Source organism: Diabrotica virgifera, chromosome 9 (genome assembly GCF_917563875.1).
Source record: "Diabrotica virgifera virgifera chromosome 9, PGI_DIABVI_V3a".
NCBI classification, from domain to species: domain Eukaryota; kingdom Metazoa; phylum Arthropoda; class Insecta; order Coleoptera; family Chrysomelidae; genus Diabrotica; species Diabrotica virgifera.
The window spans coordinates 17,619,488-17,644,536 of record NC_065451.1 but is presented as its reverse complement, the minus strand read 5'-3'; the positions used below and the strand labels follow the sequence as shown (position 1 = coordinate 17,644,536).

The window sequence follows — 25,049 nt, the reverse complement described above, 5'->3', positions numbered from 1 at the left end:
CAAGAACACCCAAATAAAAATTTACCGCAATTAAATTCTGCATAGAGATGTGTTTTTTCCGATTTACTTCGACGAAAACTTTCCCCGGAAAAAGCGGGCTTTTCCAACAAAATCTTTAATTTTCAACTAAACTTTTAGATAAGTATTTGTTAATCAATAATTAAATAGCTTGGTAAAGTAAAAGCTCTTTCCGTATATATTATAATTCCAGAAGTTTATGGAAATTGAATAAACAGTTTAGCAACAATTTAAATGTTAATTAAAAATTTACGGTCGCCTTAATTACGACAAAAATTATGATGCATAAGAATAACTATGAGTTTTTCATAAAAATACACTGTACCTATCTAATGTACTTTACAAAATTGAAATTGGACTATTAAAGCGGCCTCAGGAATATTTTAAAGTTATAAACAATTTTTTGGCTTAAAAACAAATAGAATATCTCGGGAAATATTAAACTAAATTAAATTGTGAAAACGTATTCGAAAGACAGCGGCAGGACGCTTCTTTTAAAAGAAAAAACGTTTAATTATGGCGAGTGGTTCCTGAGATACAACCGGTCAAAGTTGACCGAAATTTACGGCAAAGATATAAACAATAGGATCATAATTTTTAAACCATCACCTTTTTGTTTTTGTCCTCTTTCTCCACACCAATTTTCATATCTTTAAAATCCTCATAACATATATTATTATAATAAAGACTCTCGATAATACGTGTGAAAATTGCCAAAAATAGCAAAATTCCAATCAAATATTAGGTTGGAGAAAATGTAACCCTCCAAGTTCAAAATCGGTATACGTTAAAAAAATGCATTTTCTCGGCTTCCCATGGATCAATTTCCTTCATTCTTTTTTTGTTCCCAAGTAACTCGAGTAGAGCTATCGAACTAACGCATTATTAATGGTCAAACTTGCTTTTGTTTTGTTATAATAAATTAATTAATTTATTATAACACAATATTTTAATTTTTTAAATAAAAATTGTTTAAATAATTATACAGCTTTCAAATGAGAATATTTATATTTTTAGCTTTAAAAGGTACACTTGTAGTAAGTTTATCTAAAAAAAAAGCCTATAACTGGAAAAAATATGTAATTTTCTGTTCTTATAAAAAAATTAATCTATTATAACAAAACAAAAGCAAGTTTGACCATTAATAATGCGTTAGTTCGATGGCTCTACTCGAGTTACTTGGAAACAAAAAAAGAATGAAGGAAATTTCTCCATGGGAAGCCGAGAAAATGCATTTTTTTAACGTATACCGATTTTGAACTTTGTGGGTTACATTTTCTCCAACCTAATTTTTGATTGGAATTTTGCTATTTTTGGCAATTTTCACACGTATTATCGATAATTTTTATTATAATAATATATGTTATGAGGATTTTAAAGATATGAAAATTGGTGTGGAGAAAGAAGATAAGAATAAAAAGGTGATGGTTTGAAAATTATTATCTTATTATTTATATCTTTGCCGTAAATTCCGGTCAACTTTGACCAGTTGTATCTCAGGAAACACTCGTCATAATTAAACTGTTTTTCTTTTAAAAGGAGCGTCCTGCCGCTGTCTTTCGAATACCGTTTTCACAATGTAATTTAATTTAATATTTCCCGAGATATTGTATTTGTTTATAAACCAAAAAATTGTTTATAATTTTAAAATATTTCTGAGGCCGTTTAAACAGTCCAATTTCAATTTTGTAAAGTACATTAGATAGGTATAGTATCTTTTTATGAAAAAATCATAGTTATTCTTATGCATCATAATTATTGTCGTTATTATAGCGACCGTAAATTTTTAATTAACATTTTATTTGTTGCTAAACTGTTCATTCAATTTCCATAGACTTCTGGAATTATAATATATACGGAAAGGGCTTTTACGTTACCAAGTTATTTAATTATTTATTAACAACTACTTATCTAAAAGTTTAGTTGAAAATTAAAGATTTTGTTGGAAAAACCCGCTTTTTCCGGGGAAAGTTTTCATCGAAGTAAATAGGAAAAGACACGTCTCTATGCAGAATTTAATTTCGGTGAATTTTTATTTGGGTGTTTTTGGTCTAAAGTTAAAATCTTTGGAGTTATAGAGCAAAAATTGAAAAAACAGGATTTTCGGGCGCCATTTTGTTTATAAAAAAAGTAGCACACTATCTGCGGACTTTGCATATCTATATTATTAATACATACAATAATAAGATTCGATTCCAGCAATAAAATTGCTGGTAAATAACTTTTCCTTGTATTTTGCTAATTAGCCCAGAGTATAAATGGCGGAAAGCCCTAAACGAGAAATATGAAAATGTGGAGATATCAGTTAACTGTGGAAATAAATTGGTTCACTAGGATGAGCCAATTAATAGATGTAAAGTAGATTTTGACGAGTTACTGAAAGGAGGAACCAAGATGATGTATTAGAAGTAATACAAAATTTGAGAAACACTAAAAATCCAGGAGAATTCAAATGACGGCGGAAAACATAAATTGCGAAGGAAATTTGGTGAAAACCAAACTATATGAAATTGTGTACATTTAATATATAGGGTGTCCCAAAAGTAGTGGAACGGTAGAATATTTCGCGAACTAAACATCGGATCGAAAAACTGAAAAATACGTGTTAAATCATTTTCAAAAATCTATCCAATGACACCAAATACCAATCCCCACTACACCCCCTGGAGGTGGGTAAACTTTAAAATTTCAAATGGAAACCCTCAGTTTTTCTTGCAAATTTGGATTCGTTACTTTGTAACGAGACATTTCAACTACATATCCAAGACATTTTTTCGAACTGTGGATAGCTGGCGCTATAATTGGGAAAAACGATTTATCCTGATACCATAGGTAAATTATAGAAAAGGTCTAATATCTCACGAAATACAATTCCAAATGAGAAACCAAAAAACAGATTTTTAATCTTTTTCGAAAACCAATCGAATAACACCAAACATGACCCTTGAGGTGGGGTGGGTGTAACTTTAAAATCTTAAATAGCTGCCTCGCCGGCAGCCTCTACAAACGTTCCGGTATCCTAGCGACAATACGCGTCGCTATGACGACGCGTCGTTGATAGAGATGAGCTCGGTTTTGTAATACGATTCAAGTATAGGATATATTATTGTAAAAACTATATTCATGCTATGTAAGTACAAATTCCAGAAACTAACTTTGATAGTGTCAAATTTTTCCCCTATAAAACGTACAGCTGAAACCTGATTCATAGTCATAGCAACCAATGAATCTGGATACGATGAAGAGTTTCGCAGACGACATTGCAATAGTGACTAGGGGAAAATTTCCCAGAACTGTTACGGATCAGATGCGGTATGTTCCTCATTACATACAGAATCAGTGTCTGAAAGAGAACTCTCTGTGGACCCTCCCAAAACCAAATGTCCCCCACTTTTTATTGCAGATTCAGATTCGTCATAAAAAATTAAGCAACATTTATTCGAAACATTTTTTAAAATTTCTGATAGATGGCGCTAATAATTCGTATTTTTCCAATTAAAGCGCCATCTATTAACAATTCTAAAAATGTTTCGAATAAATGTTGCTTAGTTTTTCATGACGGATCCGAATGTGTAATAAAAAGTGGGGGTTGCTATTCAAGATTTTAAAGTTATCCCCCACCCCACCTCCAGGGGGTGGGTTGGAGGGTCATGTTTGGTGTTATTCGATTGGTTTTCGAAAAAGATTAAAAATCTGTTATTTAGTTTCTCATTTGGAAGTGTATTTCGTGAGATATTAGACCGTTTCTATAATTTACCCATGGTATCAGGATAAATTGTTTTTCCCAATTATAGCGCCATCTATACACAGTTAAAAAAAATGTCTTGAATAAAAGTTGCTTACTTTTACATAGCGAATTAAAATCTGAAAAAAAAACTGGGGGTTTCCATTTGAGATTTTAAAGTTACCCCCTACCCCACTACCAGGGGGTGTAGTGGGGGTTGGTGTTTGGTGTCATTGGATAGATTTTTGAAAATGATTGAACACGTACTTTTCAGTTTTTAGATCCGATGTTTAGTTCGCGAAATATTCGACCGTTCCACTACTTTTGGGACACCTTGTATAAAGGAATTTGGGTAACGAAATAAACAAGAATGGGAAACAGCAATATTACTAGATACCAAATACATAAAAAAGGAGACAAGACCGATTAAAACAACTATAAGGGAATTACCTTATACGATATAGTCTATAAGTATAAAGTGCTGGTTATGTCATTAAAAAAAATTACACATTTTCATTCACACAATTACATCAACCCTCTAGTGGGGGCGGACAAAACCTCCAAAATTTTAATGTTAAGGGAGCTGAGTGATACCTCATTTTAAAGGTCGTTAAACCAACTTTTTAAAAATACCACATACATTATATTTATTTTTAGTACTTTTTAAAAAATCAAGTGAAACCCTGAAGGTATTAAGTATCGAGTTAACAACTCTAAAAAGTTTTTGAAGTATTGAGTACAAGATGTTTCTAAAAGTACTGAAATCAAATATAATGTACGTGATATTTTGAAAAGGTAGTTGAACGACCTTTAAAATGAGGTATTACTCAACCCCCTTTCCATTAAAGATTTTGACGGTTGTGTACGTCCCCTATGGAGAGTTGATATAATTTAGTTGAAAACTGGTCTACAAGATGTCCCCCTCGCAAATAAATTACGTGTTTTTACATGTTTTTAGATTTTTGATAGGGACCCAATTAATGGGGGTGGCATCTTTTCAAATTGACACACTGTGTAGATGAAATATTATTGAGCGTACTGGAAAAGTGCGAAAAATTCATCTAAAGTTTTATATTACTTTTGGCGCTCCTCAAGCTGGAGATGAAAACTATTTTTTTCCAATGATAACAACAGTAGTTTTAATTTTATTGTATGTAATTAAGTGTTCATTCTTGTTAATATTTCAGGTTATTGGTTGTGTATTTTCACTCTGCTTGTCCAGCAGTATAAAGAACAGGGAAAGAAGATTCAGGTACTGAGGTATGTATTTGTTTTATAAAAGAAAACATATCCGAAATAATATTATTGCAAACTGTAATACCTTACTTAAATATCCTATTTAAAACCCGTAAGTCATCGTCCATCTGGTCCTTAAATCGTTTTCTGGGCATAGACATAATAAAAATAGACCAGGTAAGGTACCAGTTTAATACAGAAAAATGATGGATGTTCTAACAAAAGCCCAAATGGATGATAAAGACCGGCGTATAATACAAAATTTATACTGGAACCAATCAGCCACCATAAGAACGAATCTTGGAGGTGAACCAACGGAAGCGATCCAGATTGTACGAGGCGTTAGACAAGGCTGTATACTTTCACCTATATTATTTAACCTGTATTTAGACGAAATACTTAGTGAAGCCTTGAAAAATTGCGAACATGGAATACTTCTAAATGGAGAACACCTAAACAACATCCGCTATGAGGACGACACTGTTACTTTTGCAGACAGTTTAAACAGTTTACAGCAACTAATAAACAAAGTAAATTAAGTAAGTGAAAGATTTGGCTTTAAGTAAATATATCAAAAACTAAATTTATGATCATCGGCAAAAACAAAATTAGAGACGCCCAACTACTTATCAAAAATACACCAGTGGACCGAGTAAAACAGTATAACTATCTTGGAACAATAGTTAACGAACAATGGGATCACTTACAGAAAATTAAATATAGAAAAGAGAAGGCTAGGAGTGCATTCAATAACATGGCCAAACTCTTTAAAAGCCATAACCTTAATCTAGATAAAAATAAGGCTCCTACGATGTTATATCTTCTCAATATTGTATTACGGAGTTGAATCCTGGACACTGACTGAAGCAATGGAGAAAAAACTTGAAGCCTTCGAGATGTAGCTATACAGGCGAATCCTAAGGATATCATGGACGGACAAGATAACCAACAAGACCGTATTACGAAGAGTGGGCAAAGAAAGAGAGGTGATGTATACCATTAAAAGGAGAAAGTTAGAATATCTCGGACACATAATGAGAAACGGCACTAAATACTAAAGGTAATCCTTGAACGTAAAGTATTCGGAAAGCGAGGAATTGGGAGAAGATTGGCTGAATATTATGGTTAAAGAACCTGAGGAAATGGTTCTCCACAACAACAACTAATATATTTAAAGCATCAGTTAATAAAATAATTATAGCCAGAATGATCGCCAATACTCGCAATGAATAGGCACTAAAAGAAGAAGAAGGTAAGGTATGGACCGCTCTCTGCATCGAGGTGTAATGCCAATATCAAGGACATCATTGGTCAGTATTCACTTTAAGTGGTCTAGCAATCCTTGTCTGTCACATGCGCGGGATCGCTTGATAAAAAGAGATAGACCACCGATCGACTGCCCGCGCGTTACGCTATTTTGCTCAGAATGCCTTGTCTATTTTTATTACGTCTATAGTTCTGGGCCTGCTTCTGCTCCTCACTCCAGTCACTCCATCCGGTCTTTGGTTATAAATGGGTTTCGAAGGCTCCATCTCGTTTATTCTCTCTAGCCACCGCAGTAGCCTAGTCACTGCCTAGCTACCGCAGCCTGTTTATTTTGTTGGACCTACTGATACTGGTTTCGGTATACAGGCGGTAAAGCTCAAAATTATAGCGCCTACGCCATAATCCGTTTTCCTACGCGCCTTTATAAGGTCTGAGGAATTTTTGTTCATAACAGCTTAAACTTTAGACTAAGTTTTCAATATAATAGCACACTATGGCGACACGCTTCATTTATTATTATTTTTTAATTGCTAATTTTAAATATTAACTTTCTTTTCTAAACGAAAATAATATGGGTCATTTAAAATTCACAATTCTTTCTATACGATACCAGATGGTAATGGCCTGTTCAGTCTCAGTTTAAAAATTATCCATTAAATAGTTACCTTATCAGACCTTATGTCAATGAATCACTTTTTTGAACGCATTCGAGGACGCTTCTTGACAGAAACATTTTTCAGATAAGTCAGTGATTTTTTTTTCTCCTCGTATAAACATTGTGTTGTTTTTTTTTTCTGTTATTTTCAATTGTCATTATATGTGTTATGGCGACACGCTTCATTTATTATTTTTTTAATTGTTAATTTTAAATATTAACTTTCTTTTCTAAACGAAAATAATATGGGTCATTTAAAATTCACAATTCTTTCTATACGAAAGCAGATGGTAATGGCCTGTTCAGTCTTAGTTTAAAAATTCCCCATTAAATAGTTACCTTATCAGACCTTATGTCAATGAATCACTTTTTTTAATGCATTCGAGGACGCTTCTTGATAGAAATGTTTTCAGCTTTTAAAACATCAGATAAAAGGCCAGCCTCTTTATGTCGATAAATTAGTCTTCAACATAAAACCACAGACATGTGATTTTTCAGTATAGTCACTAAAAAAGGGTGAAAAAGTATTCGTCCAAAGTAAGTCCGGAAATTGATAAACTGACTAATTTTAAGTAACTTTTGTTTTATAGAGTTTTTTCACTAAGTCAATACTTTTCGAGTTATTTGCCAGTGAATATGTTCATTTTTTCAACAAAATAACCACACTTTTAGACGGTTTTTTGCAAATATCTCAAATAGTACGTATTTTGTCGAAAAATCATTCGTAGTAAAAATATAGCCTGTAAAAAATTTAAACAAATGGTGTATATATCACGTTTCTATACCTAGTAGAAGCAGAGTTATTGCAAATGGAATACTTTAACGACGTGAAATAACCAAAAATGAAGCACATTTCGGGGAAAACTCATTACAACTTATTTAATGTGTTTAAAAACAACTTTATTTTTGTTTTATAAAAAAATTTCTAGCATCAACATTAAACAAGTTACGCTCAAAATAAAGTTAGTCCCTTTGTTTTGGTAAAAAAATCGGGAAAATCACCCCCTAATTAGTATCTCAAATGAACTTAATCGTTACGACTTCACAAGTTTCTTGACCCGTGTATGTATTGTTTATACAATCTGTAAGTTTCATCAGTTCAAAGTCCTTATTTTGGAAAGGGCTGTAGTTAAAACGGGTTGAACGAGTCACTCATCACGAATGTATGCAAATTTAGAAACACCAAATCTCAATCAATTTTTGTCTAACAGAAAAACAAAAAAAATACATGATATTCATAAAAGCAATGCCGACTTTTTTTGTTTTTCAAGATTTTTGGTATCTCTAACAATGTTTTAAGTTATTTTGAAAAAAAGCATATTTTTCAAAATTAAAAAGTTTTAAAAATTTTACTTTAAAACCAAATTTTTTCGAAAATAAGCACTTTGAATCAATGAAACTTACAGATCATATAAACACCACATAAGTAAAATAATTTGTGGAGCGGTAACGATTAATTTAATTTAAGTTGCTAATTAGGGGATGGTCTTCCCGATTTTTTTGTCAAAAGAAAAGCGACCAACTTTATTTTGAGCGTAACTTGCTTAAATTTAATGCTAGAAACTTTTTATAAAAACAGAAATACTTTTTTTAAACACTTTAAAAAAGTTATAATGGGTTTTCCCCAAAAGTGCTTAGTGTTTTGGATATTTCACTTCGAAGTATTCTATTTGAAATTTGGTGAATATGAATCTATTTTTCATTGGCTATAACTCTGGTTTTAAGAGGGTCAGAGGCCTAACGCGTAGACCATTTTTTTTACTTTTTTACAGGCTATATTTTTGCTAAGAACATTTTTTTTGCAAAATACTTACTTTTTGAGTTATTAGCCGTCTAGAAAAACCGTCTAAAAATGTAGATATTTTGTTGAAAAATGAACATATTCACTCGCAAATAACTCGAAAAGTGTTGACGTGGCGAAAAAGCTCTATAGAACAAAAGTTACTTAAAATTAGTCAGTTTATCCATTTCCGGACTTATTTTAGACTTATATTTTTTCACCCTCAAGAGGGGATGAAAGTCACCCCCAGGGCAAAAGCACACATCGGCACAATATCACTTTTTTTCTTTGACAGGTAAGCTATGCGTATGCCAAATTTCATGTCAATCCAAGCGGTTCTTTAAAATTTAGAGCAAAAACTGTGAATGTTGTTCTGAAGCTATTTCCTTGTGGCATTTTTATGATTAATTATTTATATGGGAAATAAGCCACAATTAAAATGAAAAAAATAATTTTATTAACGTTTCGACGCCCAAATCGGGTGCCGTTGTCAAAATACAAAATATTACTAAAATAAACTAAAGTGTTGTTGCTAAGCAAAGTCTTCTACTTTAAATTTTAAAGTCTTCTACTTTAAAATGTATAATATATGTCTGAATTGCCAATATAAATGAGTGAGATTAAATAAATTATTAGAAGAATTTTTTTTGCTTAGCAACAACACTTTAGTTTATTTTAGTAATATTTTGTATTTTGACAACGGCACCCGATTTGGGCGTCGAAACGTTAATAAAATTATTTTTTTCATTTTAATTGTGGCTTATTTCCCATATAAATAATTAATCAAAAAAACTGTGAAAGAATGGACTAATAACGGACAAAAAATCAGATCAAATGTAAACAAAATTTGAATGCAAAAAAATATGAAAATCAAATTCTAGAAGGAAAAACAACAAGGACAGGATCTCGGCACTGCTTTGTGCTAACACCGATGGATCGCATGGATTGACTACTATAATTAATTGTTGGTAAATCTCGTAAACCTAGCGTTGTCGAAATATAATCATCAAATGGCATCATCTGCATGTTTCATATAACTGCACGATATTTTCAAAAATTATTTTTTAAAGGATTTGTACCTGCAGTGAGAAAATTTCAAGAAAAGAAACGGGTAATACTGACTAAAGACGTGAAATGTTTATTGATTTTAGACAAAGCTCCTACTAATCCCCCTGAAAGTATTCTAAATTCAGAAGATGGCAACTTTAATTGTATGTTTTGCCAAAAAATACATTGCTTATTCAACCCACGAATCAGTGAAGAATTTTGTCAACCAAATGAGTATATGGCAAAAAGTTTTTAGATGAAGTAGAAAAGTAAAAAGTAGCGAACAAAATTTTATTCTTTTTTTAACTTATAGATTTGTACACTGTATCTAAATACAGTACCTAAGTACATAATTTAAAAAAATTTGATTGATTTTAAACCTATTTTTATACAACGGACTTTCGGCTTTAACGGACATCTGGTCCCCCCAATTAGTCCTTTATATCGAGGTTTTACTGTACTTTTCATTTGGATATTTAATTGAAAAACGTGTTAATTAAGAGATTTTCATTCGTCTTTCTCAAGTGAGTTAGTTTGATGCAATAATTCTTCTTGAAAACTGTTTTGAGGTTATGTTTTAATTTGTTTTGGTATTTATTTTCTGTTAATGAACTAATTATGTGTTATCGAGTTTAATTAAATTAATTTGTTAATAAATTATGACACAGTTAGTTTAGTATATATAAAAAGTGAAAATTCTATATCGGTATGTTGCATTGAGGGTACTGTAATTCTATACATTTTAGAGTCTTCCATTTGGTTTTACTTTTAGCCTATGGGCTAAATTTAAAACGGTTAAATGAAAAATTGCAATACCAACAATGCTCATACGAATATAATTATTGTGTATCTTTAAAACCATAAAATGAAAAATAATCTGAAAAACGACATAAAAACTACGTTTTAGAAATCACGTATTTAAAACGTGATAACAATGACGTCAATTATGGTGGGACAGATTCACGTGACTTTCGACGTCGAAAAAACGTGATAAACTGACTTGGTTTGGTGATAATTATGACGTCTTTTCAACGTTTTGTAAACGGTATTTGGTTGCCTGGGATATGGTTATCTCTGAACAAACTAAATAAACCGCGCCTCCTAGTATCGAATCACGACAAAATAACTCCATATGGATGCCGTAGGGACATCTGCCTAACACAATTCGAAGTTTTATTTCCGGAGAAATAAAACTTTAAGGCTCTGTTTGTTTCAGTTTGTTCAGGGATAACCATATATAGGTACACTCTCTGATTATTTCTAATGAGAATGAAACTAGTAAGGGTGTTCATGGAGCCCTCTTAACAAACTAAAACATACATCTCTTGATGTCGTTTCACGGTGAACTCTTTTGTAAAATACTATACATATAAATATGTAGGATTACAAATTAATGGGTTTAAAATTTGTGATTCAACTCCCAATATCAAATAAAATATACAGTCGGAAAAATGAAAGAATACCCATGAACGAACATATAAAACACGCTGTATTTTCCTGTCACCGTATTACAAAGGAAATTGTCCAGTGCAAGTACATGTAACAATATTATTACATGTACTTTCGCTGGCCAATTTTTTGTGTGACACGGTGACAGGAAAATACAGCGTGTTTTATATGTTCGTTCATGGGTATTCTTTTATTTTTCCGACTGTAGATTCGTGAAAATACCATTTCTAATAAAATTAATTTTTTTGCAGGTTTCTCAAAGAAATATTCAGCCTTAAGGAAAATAAAAGTCTTAATTATTTAAGTGAACTAATTAGTATGTTAACATGTTTCTCTAATAAACATCTTCGTTTTTCTAGACAGCATTGTTTGTTTGACAGAATTATTTATTTTTTTAATCGAAGGGGGAATAAAGTCATGACACCATTATCAATAGCATTTAATATTATAAAAATCTACGAGGAAAATAAATTCCCGTAGCTGGCTGTATACCATGAATCACAAAAAATGGTTAAAGATTGTAAAAGGTATATACATATTACCCCAGGCTGTGGGTGAAAAATAGGTCGATTTCAGGATATAATTCAGGAATTTTTGAAACCTATCAGGTGTTGTAAAGGACGATGCCAGGAATAACTTCTACTAAAATGTAACCAAAAATATTGTGCGCTTTTTTTTAATTGCGATTTTCATTTGTTAAATTTGCAATTTTTATTGATTTTTAATTTTGCAGCTTAGGATATTGATTTTAGAGAAAAACTTTTTAATAGAAAGTTGTAGTAAATTAAAAAACCTACAATTTGAGGTACGATAAGTTTAATTTGGTTAATTGGTTATTGCAAAACAGCCTGCGAAAAGTCCAAAATGACCGTTTTTTACAATTGCATTATTTATTGTACAAATATTTTTTTTTATTTTTTAAAGCTTTAAAATAAAGATCTTTCAATTCCAAACATAAAAAAAATTGTAAAGCCAGATTAACGAATTTGTTGCTTAGATATTATAAATTGTTTATCCCAAGAGGTCAAATGTCGAAGGCTATAACTTTTTGAAAAAAAATCGTAGAGAGTTGGTGAAACATCTAATCTCCTTCTAAAGAGTTATATTTTCATATTCTGATGTAAATAAATGCGTAAAACATTTTTAAACCTATAATTTTTGGGTTTGAAAATAAGGGGGCAAATTTCGTTATAAACATTTAGAGCTGAAGCGGCCCTGTACATCCTATGAGTTTTTAACTTACAGATTATTGTTGCTAAAGATGAAACAAAGATTTATAAAAAAATTAAAAATTTCTACGAGTAACTGAAGCCGAGATAATTTTTGAGTTTGGAAATAAGGGGGCATATTTCGTTATAAACATTTAGAGCTGAAGCGGCCCTGTACATCCTATGAGTTTCTAACTTACAGATTATTGTTGCTGAAGACAAATCGAAGATTTATAAAAAAATAAAAATTTTCTACAACCAACTGAAGCCGAGATAATTGTTTTTTTTTTTCTTAAGTCGTAGTGCCTTTATTTATAACAATTAAGAAATTATTTTACAGTCATTGACTAAAGAAAGACTTATATTATCTTAAAATAAAAATTATTATAAAATATAATTACATTTAATTATTAAAAATTATTTTTAAAATCGGTGCATTTGCGAGCGGCCGAATTTTGCAAATCGCCCGGCTCGCTTCAAATCCGCGCGGCCGGAAAATTTTTACGTAGCTTGTATTAAATTTGGAGAGAAAACAATTTAATAATATTACCATTATAATATACAGTCTATTTACCACTGTATTTGTTTTTATTGATAAATTTTTATATGTGAAATTTCATTTCTGAAGAAATAATATTACAAAAATGATACATATATATGAACTATATATAACTATATTTTAATTTTTTCATTGTTATATAAATATAATAATAATATTGTTACTTCTTACTATAATATACAATATAAAACTTTTTCTTCTTGTAGTGACTATTCTTTTTGGATTTCACATATAAAAGTTTATCAAGAAAAACAAATACAGTGGTAAATAGACTGTATATCATAATGGTAATATTATTAAATTGTTTTCTGTCAAAATTTAATACAAGTTACGTAAAAATTTTCCGAGCGCGCGGATTTGAAGAGAGCCGGGCGATTTGCAAAATTCGGCCGCTTGCAAAAGCACCGATTTAAAAAATAATTTTTAATAATTAAATGTAATTCTATTTTATAATAATTTTTATTTTAAGATAACATAGGTCTTTCTTTAGTCAATGACTGTAAAATAAATTTTTAATTATTATAAATAAAGGCACTATGATTTAAAAAAAAAACAATTATCTCGGCTTCAGTTGGTTGTAGAAAATTTTAATTCTTTTATAAATCTTCGTTTCGTCTTTAGCAACAATAATATGTAAGTTAGAAACTCATAGGATATACAGGGCCGCCTCAGCTCTAAATGTTTATAACGAAATTTGCCCCCTTATTTTCAAACCCAAAAATTATCTCGGCTTCAGTTGGTCGTAGAAATTTTTTATTTTTTTATAAATCTTCGTTTCATCTTCAGCAACAATAATATGTAAGTTAAAAACTCATAGAATGTACAGAGCCGCTTCAGCTCTAAATGTTTATAGCGAAATTTGCCCCCTTATTTTCAAATCCAAAAATTAGAGGTTTACAATTGTTTTACGCATTTATTTACATCAGAATATGAAAATATAACTCTTTCAAAGGAGATTGTATGTTTCACTAACTTTCTACGATTTTTTTTCAAAAAGTTATAGCCTTCGACATTTGACCTCCTGGGATAAACAATTTATAATATCTAAGCAACAAATTCGTTAATCTGGCTTTAAAATTTTTTTTATGTTTGGAATCGAAAGATCTTCATTTAAAGCTTTAAAAAATAAAAAAAAAATATTTGTACAATAAATAATGCAATTGTAAAGAACGGCCGTTTTGGACCTTTCGCAGGCTGTTTTGCAATAACCAATTAACCAAATTAAACTTACCGTACCTCAATTTGTAGGTTTTTAAATTTACTACAACTTTCTATTAAAAAGATTTTCTCTAAAATCAATATCCTAAGCTACAAAATTAAAAATTAATAAAAATTGCAAATTTAACAAATGAAAATCGCAATTAAAAAAAAAGCGCACAATATTTTTGGTTACATTTTAGTAGAAGTTATTCCTGGCATCGTCCTTTACAACACCTGATAGGTTTCAAAATTCCTGAATTATATCACGTTTTTTCACCCACAGCCTGGGGTATATACATATACCTAGGTATTTATAAAATCCCTAAAAATGGCTACATCAAAAGAAAATACGTATAGGGGGGAACTTCTAATAAAACACCAACCAAAATACATAAAAAAGATAAACGCAAACTACATAAAAGACATAAATAATAACTTATATGCATTAAGTTCCCTTAATTTTCAGCGTGTTTGTGTGGAATTTGTCTGTCTCTGGTTTAAGTTCCATGTAAGCTAATACCTATATTTTTATGTTTCAACAAGTTTTTTTAATTTTGGACCTTGTTAGGAGGGAATTTCCCCATTTTTCTCCCTGTAGATCAGCCACTGAGTATAACAAGCTACATCGCATGCCTGAGCCACCGCGATATTAGGGTAAAAACCCTTTAAATGTTAAAAGTTTTTAACAAATGTACAGTATGTTGTTATAGTGATAGGATGTTTAACATTTTCCTGGATTTAGCTTCAGACAACATATAACTTTCGTCATGTGTGTTGCAATGTCCAGAGGCTATCCTAATAAAGCCACAGCCACAATATAACATAAAGCCGGACAAAAACAGAAGAATCCATATGTTGGAAAAGGCTAATCAAATGGGGAAAACATGAAATTAAAATCGAATTCATTACAGGCATTTTTATTATTAGGTAAACAGGGTGTCCCGAAATGATTGGTCATAAATTATACCACAGATTCTGGGGTCAAAAATAGGTTGATTGAACCTCACTTACCTATATACAATAGTGCACACAAAAAAGTTACAGCGCTTTGAAGTTACAAAATGAAAATTCATTCTTTTTCATATGTAGAAGACTCTTATGCCTGGTTGCACCAACAGATCTTAAGCTCCAGCTTAACTAAGCTCTACTTATAGATAGGGCCTCCTTGAGTATCATTTACGTTGCACCATAATTTTAGAATCTTGCCTTATAATTATTATCAATTATATCTATTATTATATCACAGTATTCTTATTGTAATGTATTAAAATTATATTATATTAATTCTTATGATATTCTCGACTTAAGCTTAAGATCTGTTGGTGCAACCGGGCATTAGAGATTTTTCATTGAAAATGGATATGTGGCATTCTTATGGCAGCAGCATCTTAAATAAAAATTAAAGTGAAATCTGTGTACCCTATAAAAATTTTATGAGGGTTTTGTTCCCTTAAACCCCCCCCCCCCCAAACTTTTGTGTACGTTCCAATTTAATTATTAGTGTGGCACCTTAGTTAAACACACTGTTTTTAAAACATTTTTGCTTCTTAGGACTTTTTCGATAAGCCAGTGTTTACGAGATATTTTGAATATTTATCGAATCCACCACATTTGTATATGGTTAAGTACGATTATACAGACCTCTGAAAATGTATTTATAATTTACATTTTTAGGTACCTATACCTATTTTGAAAAAGAAGCCACATCTCGATAAAAGGTGACTTATCAAAAAAAGACTAACAGGCAAGAAAGTTTAAAAAAAACACTGTGTTTAACTAATGGTACCACAATAATTAATAGTTTAATTGGAACTTACATAAACATTCGGGGGGTTTAAAGGAACAAAACTTCCATAAAATTTTTATGTAAATTTATTAAAAAAGAAGCCACTTATCGAAAAAATACTAGGAGGCAAAAAAGTTTTAAAAACGTTGTGTTTAACTAATGGTACCACAATAATGAAATAATTGGAACGTACACAAAAGTTTGGGGAGTTTAAGGGATCAAATCCCCCATAAAATTTTTATGAGGTGGACAAATCTCACTATAATTTTGTTTTAAGATGATCCTGCCATAAGAATGATCCCTACATGTCCATTTTCAATAAAAAATCTTTAATAGTTTTCGATATATTGAAAAAAATCCATTTTCATTTTGTAACTTCAAAGAGCTGTAACTTTTTTTATGAGCACATTTGTACTAAGGTGAGTTAGGTTCAATCGAACTATTTTTGACTCCAAGAATGTGTGGTATAATTTATGACCAATCTTTTCGGGACACCCTGTATATTAGTTTCTAATGCGTACTTCCATGAACACTGGGCAGAAACCATGGCAGAAACAATTAGTATTTTTGTTCAGGAAGTTTTATTTGAGCATTCTATAAATCTTGTAAAAATTAACAATGGAAGATATAGGCACCCTTAACTTTTGTTGTCGCCGTCTAGCAGCGAGTATTCACAGTATTGACGATTACAGATTTCTGTAAAACTGACACCGGTTAAAGTTTCTAAACGTTAGAAGAGTGCAGTAAGTATGAGATTTTTGTTCTTCTTAGAAGGTTTTTATCTTAGAAATAAGGTTTTTATGCTTATACTCTACCAAAATTAATAATTAAATACAAAAAAAATATAAATACAACTATTTTTTGTGGATATTTATTACCATTTTTGTGGGTAATTACTACAATTTATTGGGCTTGTCCCGTGGAAATAAAAAAACAAAAAACAAAACAAAACAATTTGATGAGCATTTAATTATTAAAAAATAATGACAATGTCATCAAACAATATAAAGGGCATTAAGAGGCAACATCAGCCAGTGGCGGCCGGTCAGGGTCGGCAGGGTCGGCAGTGCCGACTCACACATTTATATAGATAGATTTTTTTAATATTTGTATATGTGAAGTAAAAAAAAATCTGTCAGATAATACAGACTAAATTTTATTCATGGTTTTTAAAAGGATTTGATCAATCCGAGCGTTAAGTGATCCCTGCGCATAACAGACTTCTCAAAAAATGAATGATCCGAGCCATTCATCTGACTTTTCGGCTAGCCGTACCCAACGCATTCGTAGCTGACGATTTAAGGCAAGCGTCCACAGACCCGCATCGTACGCATCGGACGCATCGTACGCAACGGATTTTAGTTTGCCTTGTACAGAAACTTATGTAACCGCGTCCACTGATCCGCATCGTACGGATCGCATTATCGATTGTCAAACTAAAATCCGGACTTTAAAAACGGATTTTAGTTTGACAATCGATAATGCGATCCGTACGATGCGGATCAGTGGACGCGGTTATATAAGTTTCTGTACAAGGCAAACTAAAATCCGTTGCGTACGATGCGTCCGATGCGTACGATGCGGGTCTGTGGACGCTTGCCTTAAATCGTCAGCTACGAATGCACGTAAGACTCAACGAAATAACACGTCGATGAGCAAGCGAGCATACATTCTCTCCGTAGGCAGGTACGGCATATTTAAATCTGCCGGTCGGTAGTGCATCGCCAGATCGCATCGGCAGAAATTGTCAAAAATAATCACGCCGTTTTACGTCGTTTAATTGATATCGTATTTTTTTTAAGTTGTCAGGAATTATCATTTAGTGGACATGATGGATCGAAGCATTTGTTAAAAATCAAAGAAATTATAGAGAAAATAATAAAATTGTTTTAGAAATATTTACTTTCTGATTCGAAGTGTATTCGTCGTTATTGAATCTGAGATTTAGAAAACCATTTGCTTTTCGCTGAAAGTACATGAAACTTTTGATTATCATGTCATTCACAATTATCAATTATTGTTGTTCCATACGCGTTACGTCGTTACGTGGTAATATTTATGAGAGGTTTTTAGGTTTTAGAAACGTGAGTAAAAGCAATAAGGCAGAATATATTTTTGATGTTTTAAAGAATTTTTAAAAAATTTTTGATATCAAAAATAAATTTATAGGGCAAACTGGGGCAATCTTATGACGGCGTTGCTGTGATGTGTGGTGAATTGCATGGTCTCATAACTAAAACTAAAACTACATATTGCATCACAAGCTTTATTTACTCACTATTATGCGCATATAATGAATTTAGTTTTGCATGATACGTGTAAAAAAATAAATAATATCGTCTTTTCTTGCCAGTTTAGCTCACCTAAACGGATTACTGCTTTAGAACAAATTTGTTTCGAAAAAAAAAGCGAACAGTTTGTCAGACGCGATGAAATTTTAAATCTCGGTTAGTTTTATCTAAGTAGATTATCTCTGGTAGTTTTAGTATCTGTAGCAGATTTTCGTGAACAGCTTTTGGAAGTTTTTGATTTTATTATCGAAGGCGACGATTTTGAAATTGGCGATACCTCGATCCGTGAAGCAATCTATTTGAGAACTTTCTTTTAAATTTAAATTCTTTTAAATATTTTTAAGACAGAGTTTGCCCAAGATATTCATTATTGTTCAAAATCAGTCAACTGACATTATTTATTCTGAAAATAGAATACGAAAGCTGGTGCAAAATCTCAGAGATTTTCGTAATGATAGTAGTTTCCAATATATACGCAGTGACATTTTGGACTCGCTTGATATTTCCGAACCATTCCAAAAAAGACAACAACGTGATACATATCTCGAAAAACGAATAGGTATATCTTGAAATTTTGGATACCTACTAATATATGCAAATAGATACTCGTTTTTCGAATTTTGAAGATTTGCAAATTTTTGTCCTCTTTAAACCAAATTTAAAAGTTACCTTCGCCAAAGAATTTCCAAGATATTTATTATAACAAGTTAGGTACTTAAAAATTATGCCGATCCAAATATTTTCAGACAGTGGGATAAGTTACAAAATATGTATGTATAATTCTATGTAGTAAGTACTGCAATTCGTTATAACAAACTGTTCATCAATTATCTTATCACCACTACCACCAATTTCTGCCTCAAATAAACGGGATTTATCTTGTCTCAAAAGAATCAACACGTATAGTCGAAACACCATGAAACAAGAGAGAATGTCAAGTACATCAAATAAAAAAAAACAAAAAACAACAAAATCTCCTATGATGATTTAAGCTTTTTAGTTTGATGGTATACCTATATGAGGAGACAAAAAAACCTTGCCGACCCTGTCTCCAAGGCCACGAGCCGCCACTGACATCAGCGCACGGAAAACGCGTTCCAAGATTGCAGCTTTAATTTGGAATATTTTATCGAGAAATTTGGCACACATACTTAATATATAGTAGGTAATAAATAATGGTGGTACAGAGCCCATTTGAGAACTTGTGGAAATGTTAAAATATATTAGTATGATGTCGGTCAGATATATGACTTAGTGGGCTGAGGCGCTCGATCGGCAACTCTAGTGGATTTACGATCGAGATTCGATCCCCAGGACGGACATTGAAAAATAAAAAGGCCACCGTCGTAGTATAAAATTCTATAGGTATAGAATCTACGGCTGGGTTTCGAATAAGCAAGGTGTCTGATATCGGCCTATGGAGGAGCGGTACGGCAAAAGATATGGGCTTGCGGCTTGGCGATACTCTTCCATAGATCCCTACCACAACGTCGTTGACGCCTAATAACGGTGTAAGTATATATGATGTGGAAATTACTCTATACTTAAATAAAATATTACAAAAACGAGCCTGTGCCTGTACCGTCATTAAGAAGAACAAAAAATACGCTTTCTTCAAATAAACTTTTTTATCCCGTGCCTAGATTTTGTGTCACATTGATTATTATCTATAACAAGAAATCAAATTTGACTAACTTGACAACATTTAGCGCCCCTATGAGTACATATAATAATTGAAGATCTAAGTGGAAGAAGGAGGTATGTTACAAAGCCTAGGTACCTTTTGAGATATGGGCAGTTAAAGATTTTGTTCGTCTACTTTTATCAGGAAGATATTGTTTGTGTTATTTGGTTTTATTTATATTGTTATAAGCATTCCTTTACTTATAATGTTGTAATGTACTGCTATGATCTGCTTCTTATTAATTTTATATTAATTATTATTTATTTGATTAATTATTTAATTTTCGCAAATCATACATAAAAAATGAATAAAAAATCTCAGGATGCCTTTTTTATAATATTAAAAAATGTCTAAATTATCTTACGTTATACTTATCTTCTCTCGTGGTTTCAGTATCTCTTAGTTGATCCTAATCGGGATAAAATAGGAAAAAGAAATAAAGCAAAAATATAAAATGAACATACAGAATTGTCTTTTATTTATCAAAATCAATACTCTAAAAATCGATCAAATCTAAAACCTGTGGACACAGATGTCCGAATGAAATTTTTACCACTTAAATTTATTCTAGTTAAAAAAAACAATTTATCGGTTTGTTCCCGATGACTTTGGTAAAACAAACTAAACAAAACAAATTTATGTATTCGCAAGATTAGCTATACTTCCTATTTACTTTTAGAAATATTGGAATTTTAATGTATATGCTTTTTACTCAAAATTTTAGTTTCCGAACATAAAAATATCTTTCACAAAAGTTGACTGACCCTTTGCTTCACTCACTCTGATGTCTTCTCGTGACCCAAAACAGCTCTCCCTCGTTGACTATGTTAAAGGCTACTCATCAAAGCCCTCTCCGTTCTCCAGCTTCAAAACTATCAGCATACCAGCACCAATTCTCCGAGCCAAAGCCTCTTTTGACCAGTACTCGATTCACACAAACTCCAAAAATTCTCTGCTCTCCTTCTCACAATAATACAGAACCAAAGAGGTATTTCGTCTCAATTTGATCTGTCTCTCGTTCCACTTTTCAGCACTATTCTCCACTATCAAACAACCACTGGTACTTGCTAACTACTCAACGATGCCAAAAACATAATGCCTTCTTTTTCAAATTCACTCAACATTCAAACCACTTTTCCCCTTCCAACTTGCCTAGAATCAGAAACATTTCTCTTTTCCATTCGACAAACAAACAGTCATTTTCAAAATTATTCCAACCATCCTAATTACTTTCGGGGAACCCTACAACATTTACTCGGGTTAAAACAAAGATATTAAAATTCCAAACTTTCTTTTAAACCATTTTTCTAGAAAATGATAATTACCTCTATCTGTAGATTCTATAGTTCCCGTAATAAACAATCTTTTAACATTTTAAAACTAAATACATCGTCCTTTTCACTTTAATTATTCACAAAAGTCTTTAATGGTTCATCGGAAAGCTCATTAAAAGAGAAATCTACTTACATCCAAACTAAATTCTAATAAATATTTACAGATCAATATACAAAATTTAATTTAATTTTTATTTTGCCTTTGATTGATAAAATTGAAAACACAATAGTACAGTTTATTTTTATTTGTAGTATTTTTCCTACAAATAAATAAAAACTGTACATGCCGCCTTCTTCCATTAATTTTAATTTGTGTAACTATCCTTTATCTGAATGGATGAAGGGGGTATGTGACATGAAATAATACTCTATAATCAGTTTTAAAGAAATTTATGTAATTGAACACAAAATAATCTTCTTCTTCATGTGCCGTGCTCGATTATTGAGCGTTGGCTATCAAATTGGCTATAGTAATTTTTTTATGGCAGCTCGGTAAAGGGATGCAGAGGATCTGACCATTCTCACAGGTGTCTAACCGTCTCATGACGGTCTTCTTCAACCTGGCCTTTCTTCTTCCGTCTACCTTGCCTTGTATTATTAAATGGAGTATATTATACAGAGTAAGTTTTATGTTTTATGTATGGAAAGCCTCAATTATCTCGGAAACGGCTTGCACGATTTTTTATAGATTTTGATGACAAAGGGCTTTCTAATGCGGCCGATATAATATGGCAATTACATTTTTGTCAAAAATTCCGTTTTTCTGGAAATCTAATGAATTTTCTTATTTCAAATGGAACACCCTCTATATTTTTGCGTTTTAAAGTCCCTATTTTTCGTGTTATATTCCCTATACCTAAATCCCATAATTTCGAAGTTATTTAGCTACATTTATTTAAAAAAAAATTTAAACAAATTTAAAAAATCAATTTTATCAACCCTGTTACATTATTTTAGGTTCTTTTGATCATTGGAAACAAAAAAGGTCTTTTGTAATTTTTCTCCAAAGTTAATAGTTTTCGAGTTATAAACAATTTAAATCTGAAAACGACGAAAAATGTTTCATACCTCCTTTCTTCCAGTCAAGAATCGTAGTTTAAATGTTACCAGGGCCGCGCCGTCCACGTGTGCAATGTGTGCGGCGTACACAGGCGCCAGCAATTAAGGGGCGCCACTAGAGTTGTTACCAAAATTTTACGCAGGTCCGAACAACACTTACTCATTTACGGACGTTGCCACCCTGTATATCTTAACTTCAAAGGTAGTAAGTTTACAAGGTACAAAAAGACCATCTTTTTTTGTTGATAAAATTCAAAGTAAAATTATATGCGTTTTGGCTAAAGAAATACAAAATTCAATTTTGCAGTTTTGCAAGCAGAATAAATCCTTTTCAATCATATTGGATTGCACTCCTGATATTGCACATAATATGTATATGGAACACATAAGAGTATTAATAAGTTTAGATTATTATAACTTTATTTTATTATTATAACTTTAGATTTGTCCACTTTACTGACTGCTCTAAAAAATTAGAAATACGAGGACATGTTTTAGCTTTTTGTCCAATTTTGGATTCAACAGGTTTGGGTTTGGGCTCTTTTATATTAGTTAGAGAAATTAAAAAAATTTTATTTAGACATCAGTAACTTGAGGGGTCAGAGCTATAATAATGACTTTTATGCGTGGCAAAAATAACGATTTTCAAAGTATTATTTTAGACGTGAATACACGAGCTTATGCCATGTGCTACTCACACGTTAAATTTAGTAGTTAATGATGCTGTGAAGATCAATCAAGAAACAATCGGTTTATTTAATTTAATTGAAAAATTATCTAAATTTTTTCAGGTTCTACCAAACGTTGGGATATCTAAAGTAACACTTCGCAGGTCTGACTTTAAGGGAGCTCGCAAACCAAAAGCGATATCCCTACATCGCATAACATACATTGCGGAAAGATACGCACTGAGTGTCACATCTGATGTGACACTCAGTATGTATCTTTCCGCAATGTATGTTATGCGATGTAGGGATATCGCTTTTGGTTTGCGAGCTCGCTAAAGTATTTATCTGATACACGCTGGTCCAGCAGATTTGATGCTTTAAAGCCATTGTATAAAAATTTGCCATTTATGATGCTTTATGTGATATAACACATTCGGATAAATTTGATCTTGATTCAAAATATCAAGCTAGATGTTTAGGAGATAAAATATCAACATCTATGGTAGGGGAGCCCAAGCGGGGATATTTGCAGTTACTCGAACGCCTCAGATTATCACATGAGGCGAAACCTTGTACCCTTGTACCTCTATCATATATTGGCTCTTCTTAATACAGGGGAGTTCGCTAAGGGGGATCGGAAAAAAATCTATCCCTAGAAAAGCTCAAAATCGTCAGATTAAGATAAGGTAAGGGTTAAGTAAAGTTAAGTTACGTTTAAGGAAATGGGCAACTCACAAAATTTCACAAAAAAAGCGAATATTTCGCGAAATGAATATCAGATCGAAAAACTAAAAAATACGTGCTCAATATTTTTCAAAAATCTATTTAATGATACCAAACACGACCCCCCACGGAGAGTAGGGAGTAAATTTAAAATTTTAAATACGAACCCCACGATATTTTGCGAAATGAACATCAGATCGAAAAACTGCAAAATACACGTATTCAATATTTTTGAAAAATCTATCGAATGGTACCAAACACGACTCTGCACGGAGGTGGGGTGGGGGGTTATTTTAAAATCTTATATAGGAAATCCCTTTTTTATTGCAGATATGTATTACTTACGACAAAATAAGTAACTTTTATTCGAGACATTTTTTCGAATTATGGATAGATGGCGCTATAATCGGAAAAAACGATTGTCGGAAATGAAAACTTTATGGGAAACTTAATTTAACTTTTTTTGGTTTTAGGAAATAATCTTCACAATCCAATAGGTCCCCATAACACTCGAGTAACTGCAAATTTAACATAACATTTCCTCCCCTACTATTGCATTCATAATATGCTCAGTCCACATATGGTATGAAATTCTGATGAAAGTTAAAGTTCGTTAGCAAAATTTTATAATCAAAAACAATGAATATGTAGTTGGCCTTAAATGCTTTACAAGTGGTAAAACAATTTTTGCTCGAATTTCGGACAGATAGCAAATTTAATGATGTTCGATTACAAATGAACGTAAAGACGAACCAATTTAGGATCTTAAAATGTTATACAAAGTTAATTTCTTTTATTGTTTTCTCGCCCAATCCATAATTTCAGTATAGATTTTCGATATTGGAAAATTATGTTGATTTTGCTCAAAAAAAATGAGTACGTTTTGAGCGCCATTATGTGATTTGCACACATGCGCTACCATACGCTGGCGCGGCATTGAATGTTACATACCTCCTTCATCCACTAGAATATCTCTTATTAAGCTTTTTAGAGGTACAGTATAAGTGTCATATGATAGTGAAGTTACATACCACCTTCATTCACTAAGAATCTCAAAATTTTAGAAAATGTTACATACCTCCTTCTTCCACTTAGGACTTTAATTATTGTTATCACAATATTGTGCTTCTGTTTTTGGTAGTATAGTATCACTTTCATATTGCTGACGCACAGTTGCCGCACTGTTGAAAGTTAGCAGAACTTTCGAAAAAATATATTGATAACGCGCTGATGTAGCCTCTTAATAAAGTTACAGGACGCTAGACATTGGATTATTATTGATAATCAATGGCAAGCGTGTCCTTGTGTATTAAAAAATGCGTAAAATTCGTTTACAGTAAAATTTTCAGAATATAGGTAGAT

General features: G+C 31.8%; 1 protein-coding gene across 2 annotated transcripts in view; it reads left to right on the top strand.

Moving 5' to 3' along the window:
- The window catches only part of LOC114328502 (23 kDa integral membrane protein), a 73,772-nt gene extending 62,237 nt beyond the window's left edge, over positions 1-11,535 (top strand). For both annotated transcript variants that reach the window (XM_028277370.2, XM_050661741.1), the window contains exons 5-6: positions 4,930-5,002; positions 11,427-11,535. In XM_028277370.2, the coding sequence (XP_028133171.1) occupies positions 4,930-5,001 (72 nt within the window). In that variant the 3' untranslated portion in view covers position 5,002; positions 11,427-11,535. The remainder of the gene's footprint in view (positions 1-4,929; positions 5,003-11,426) is intronic.
- The last annotated feature ends 13,514 nt before the right edge of the window (positions 11,536-25,049 follow it).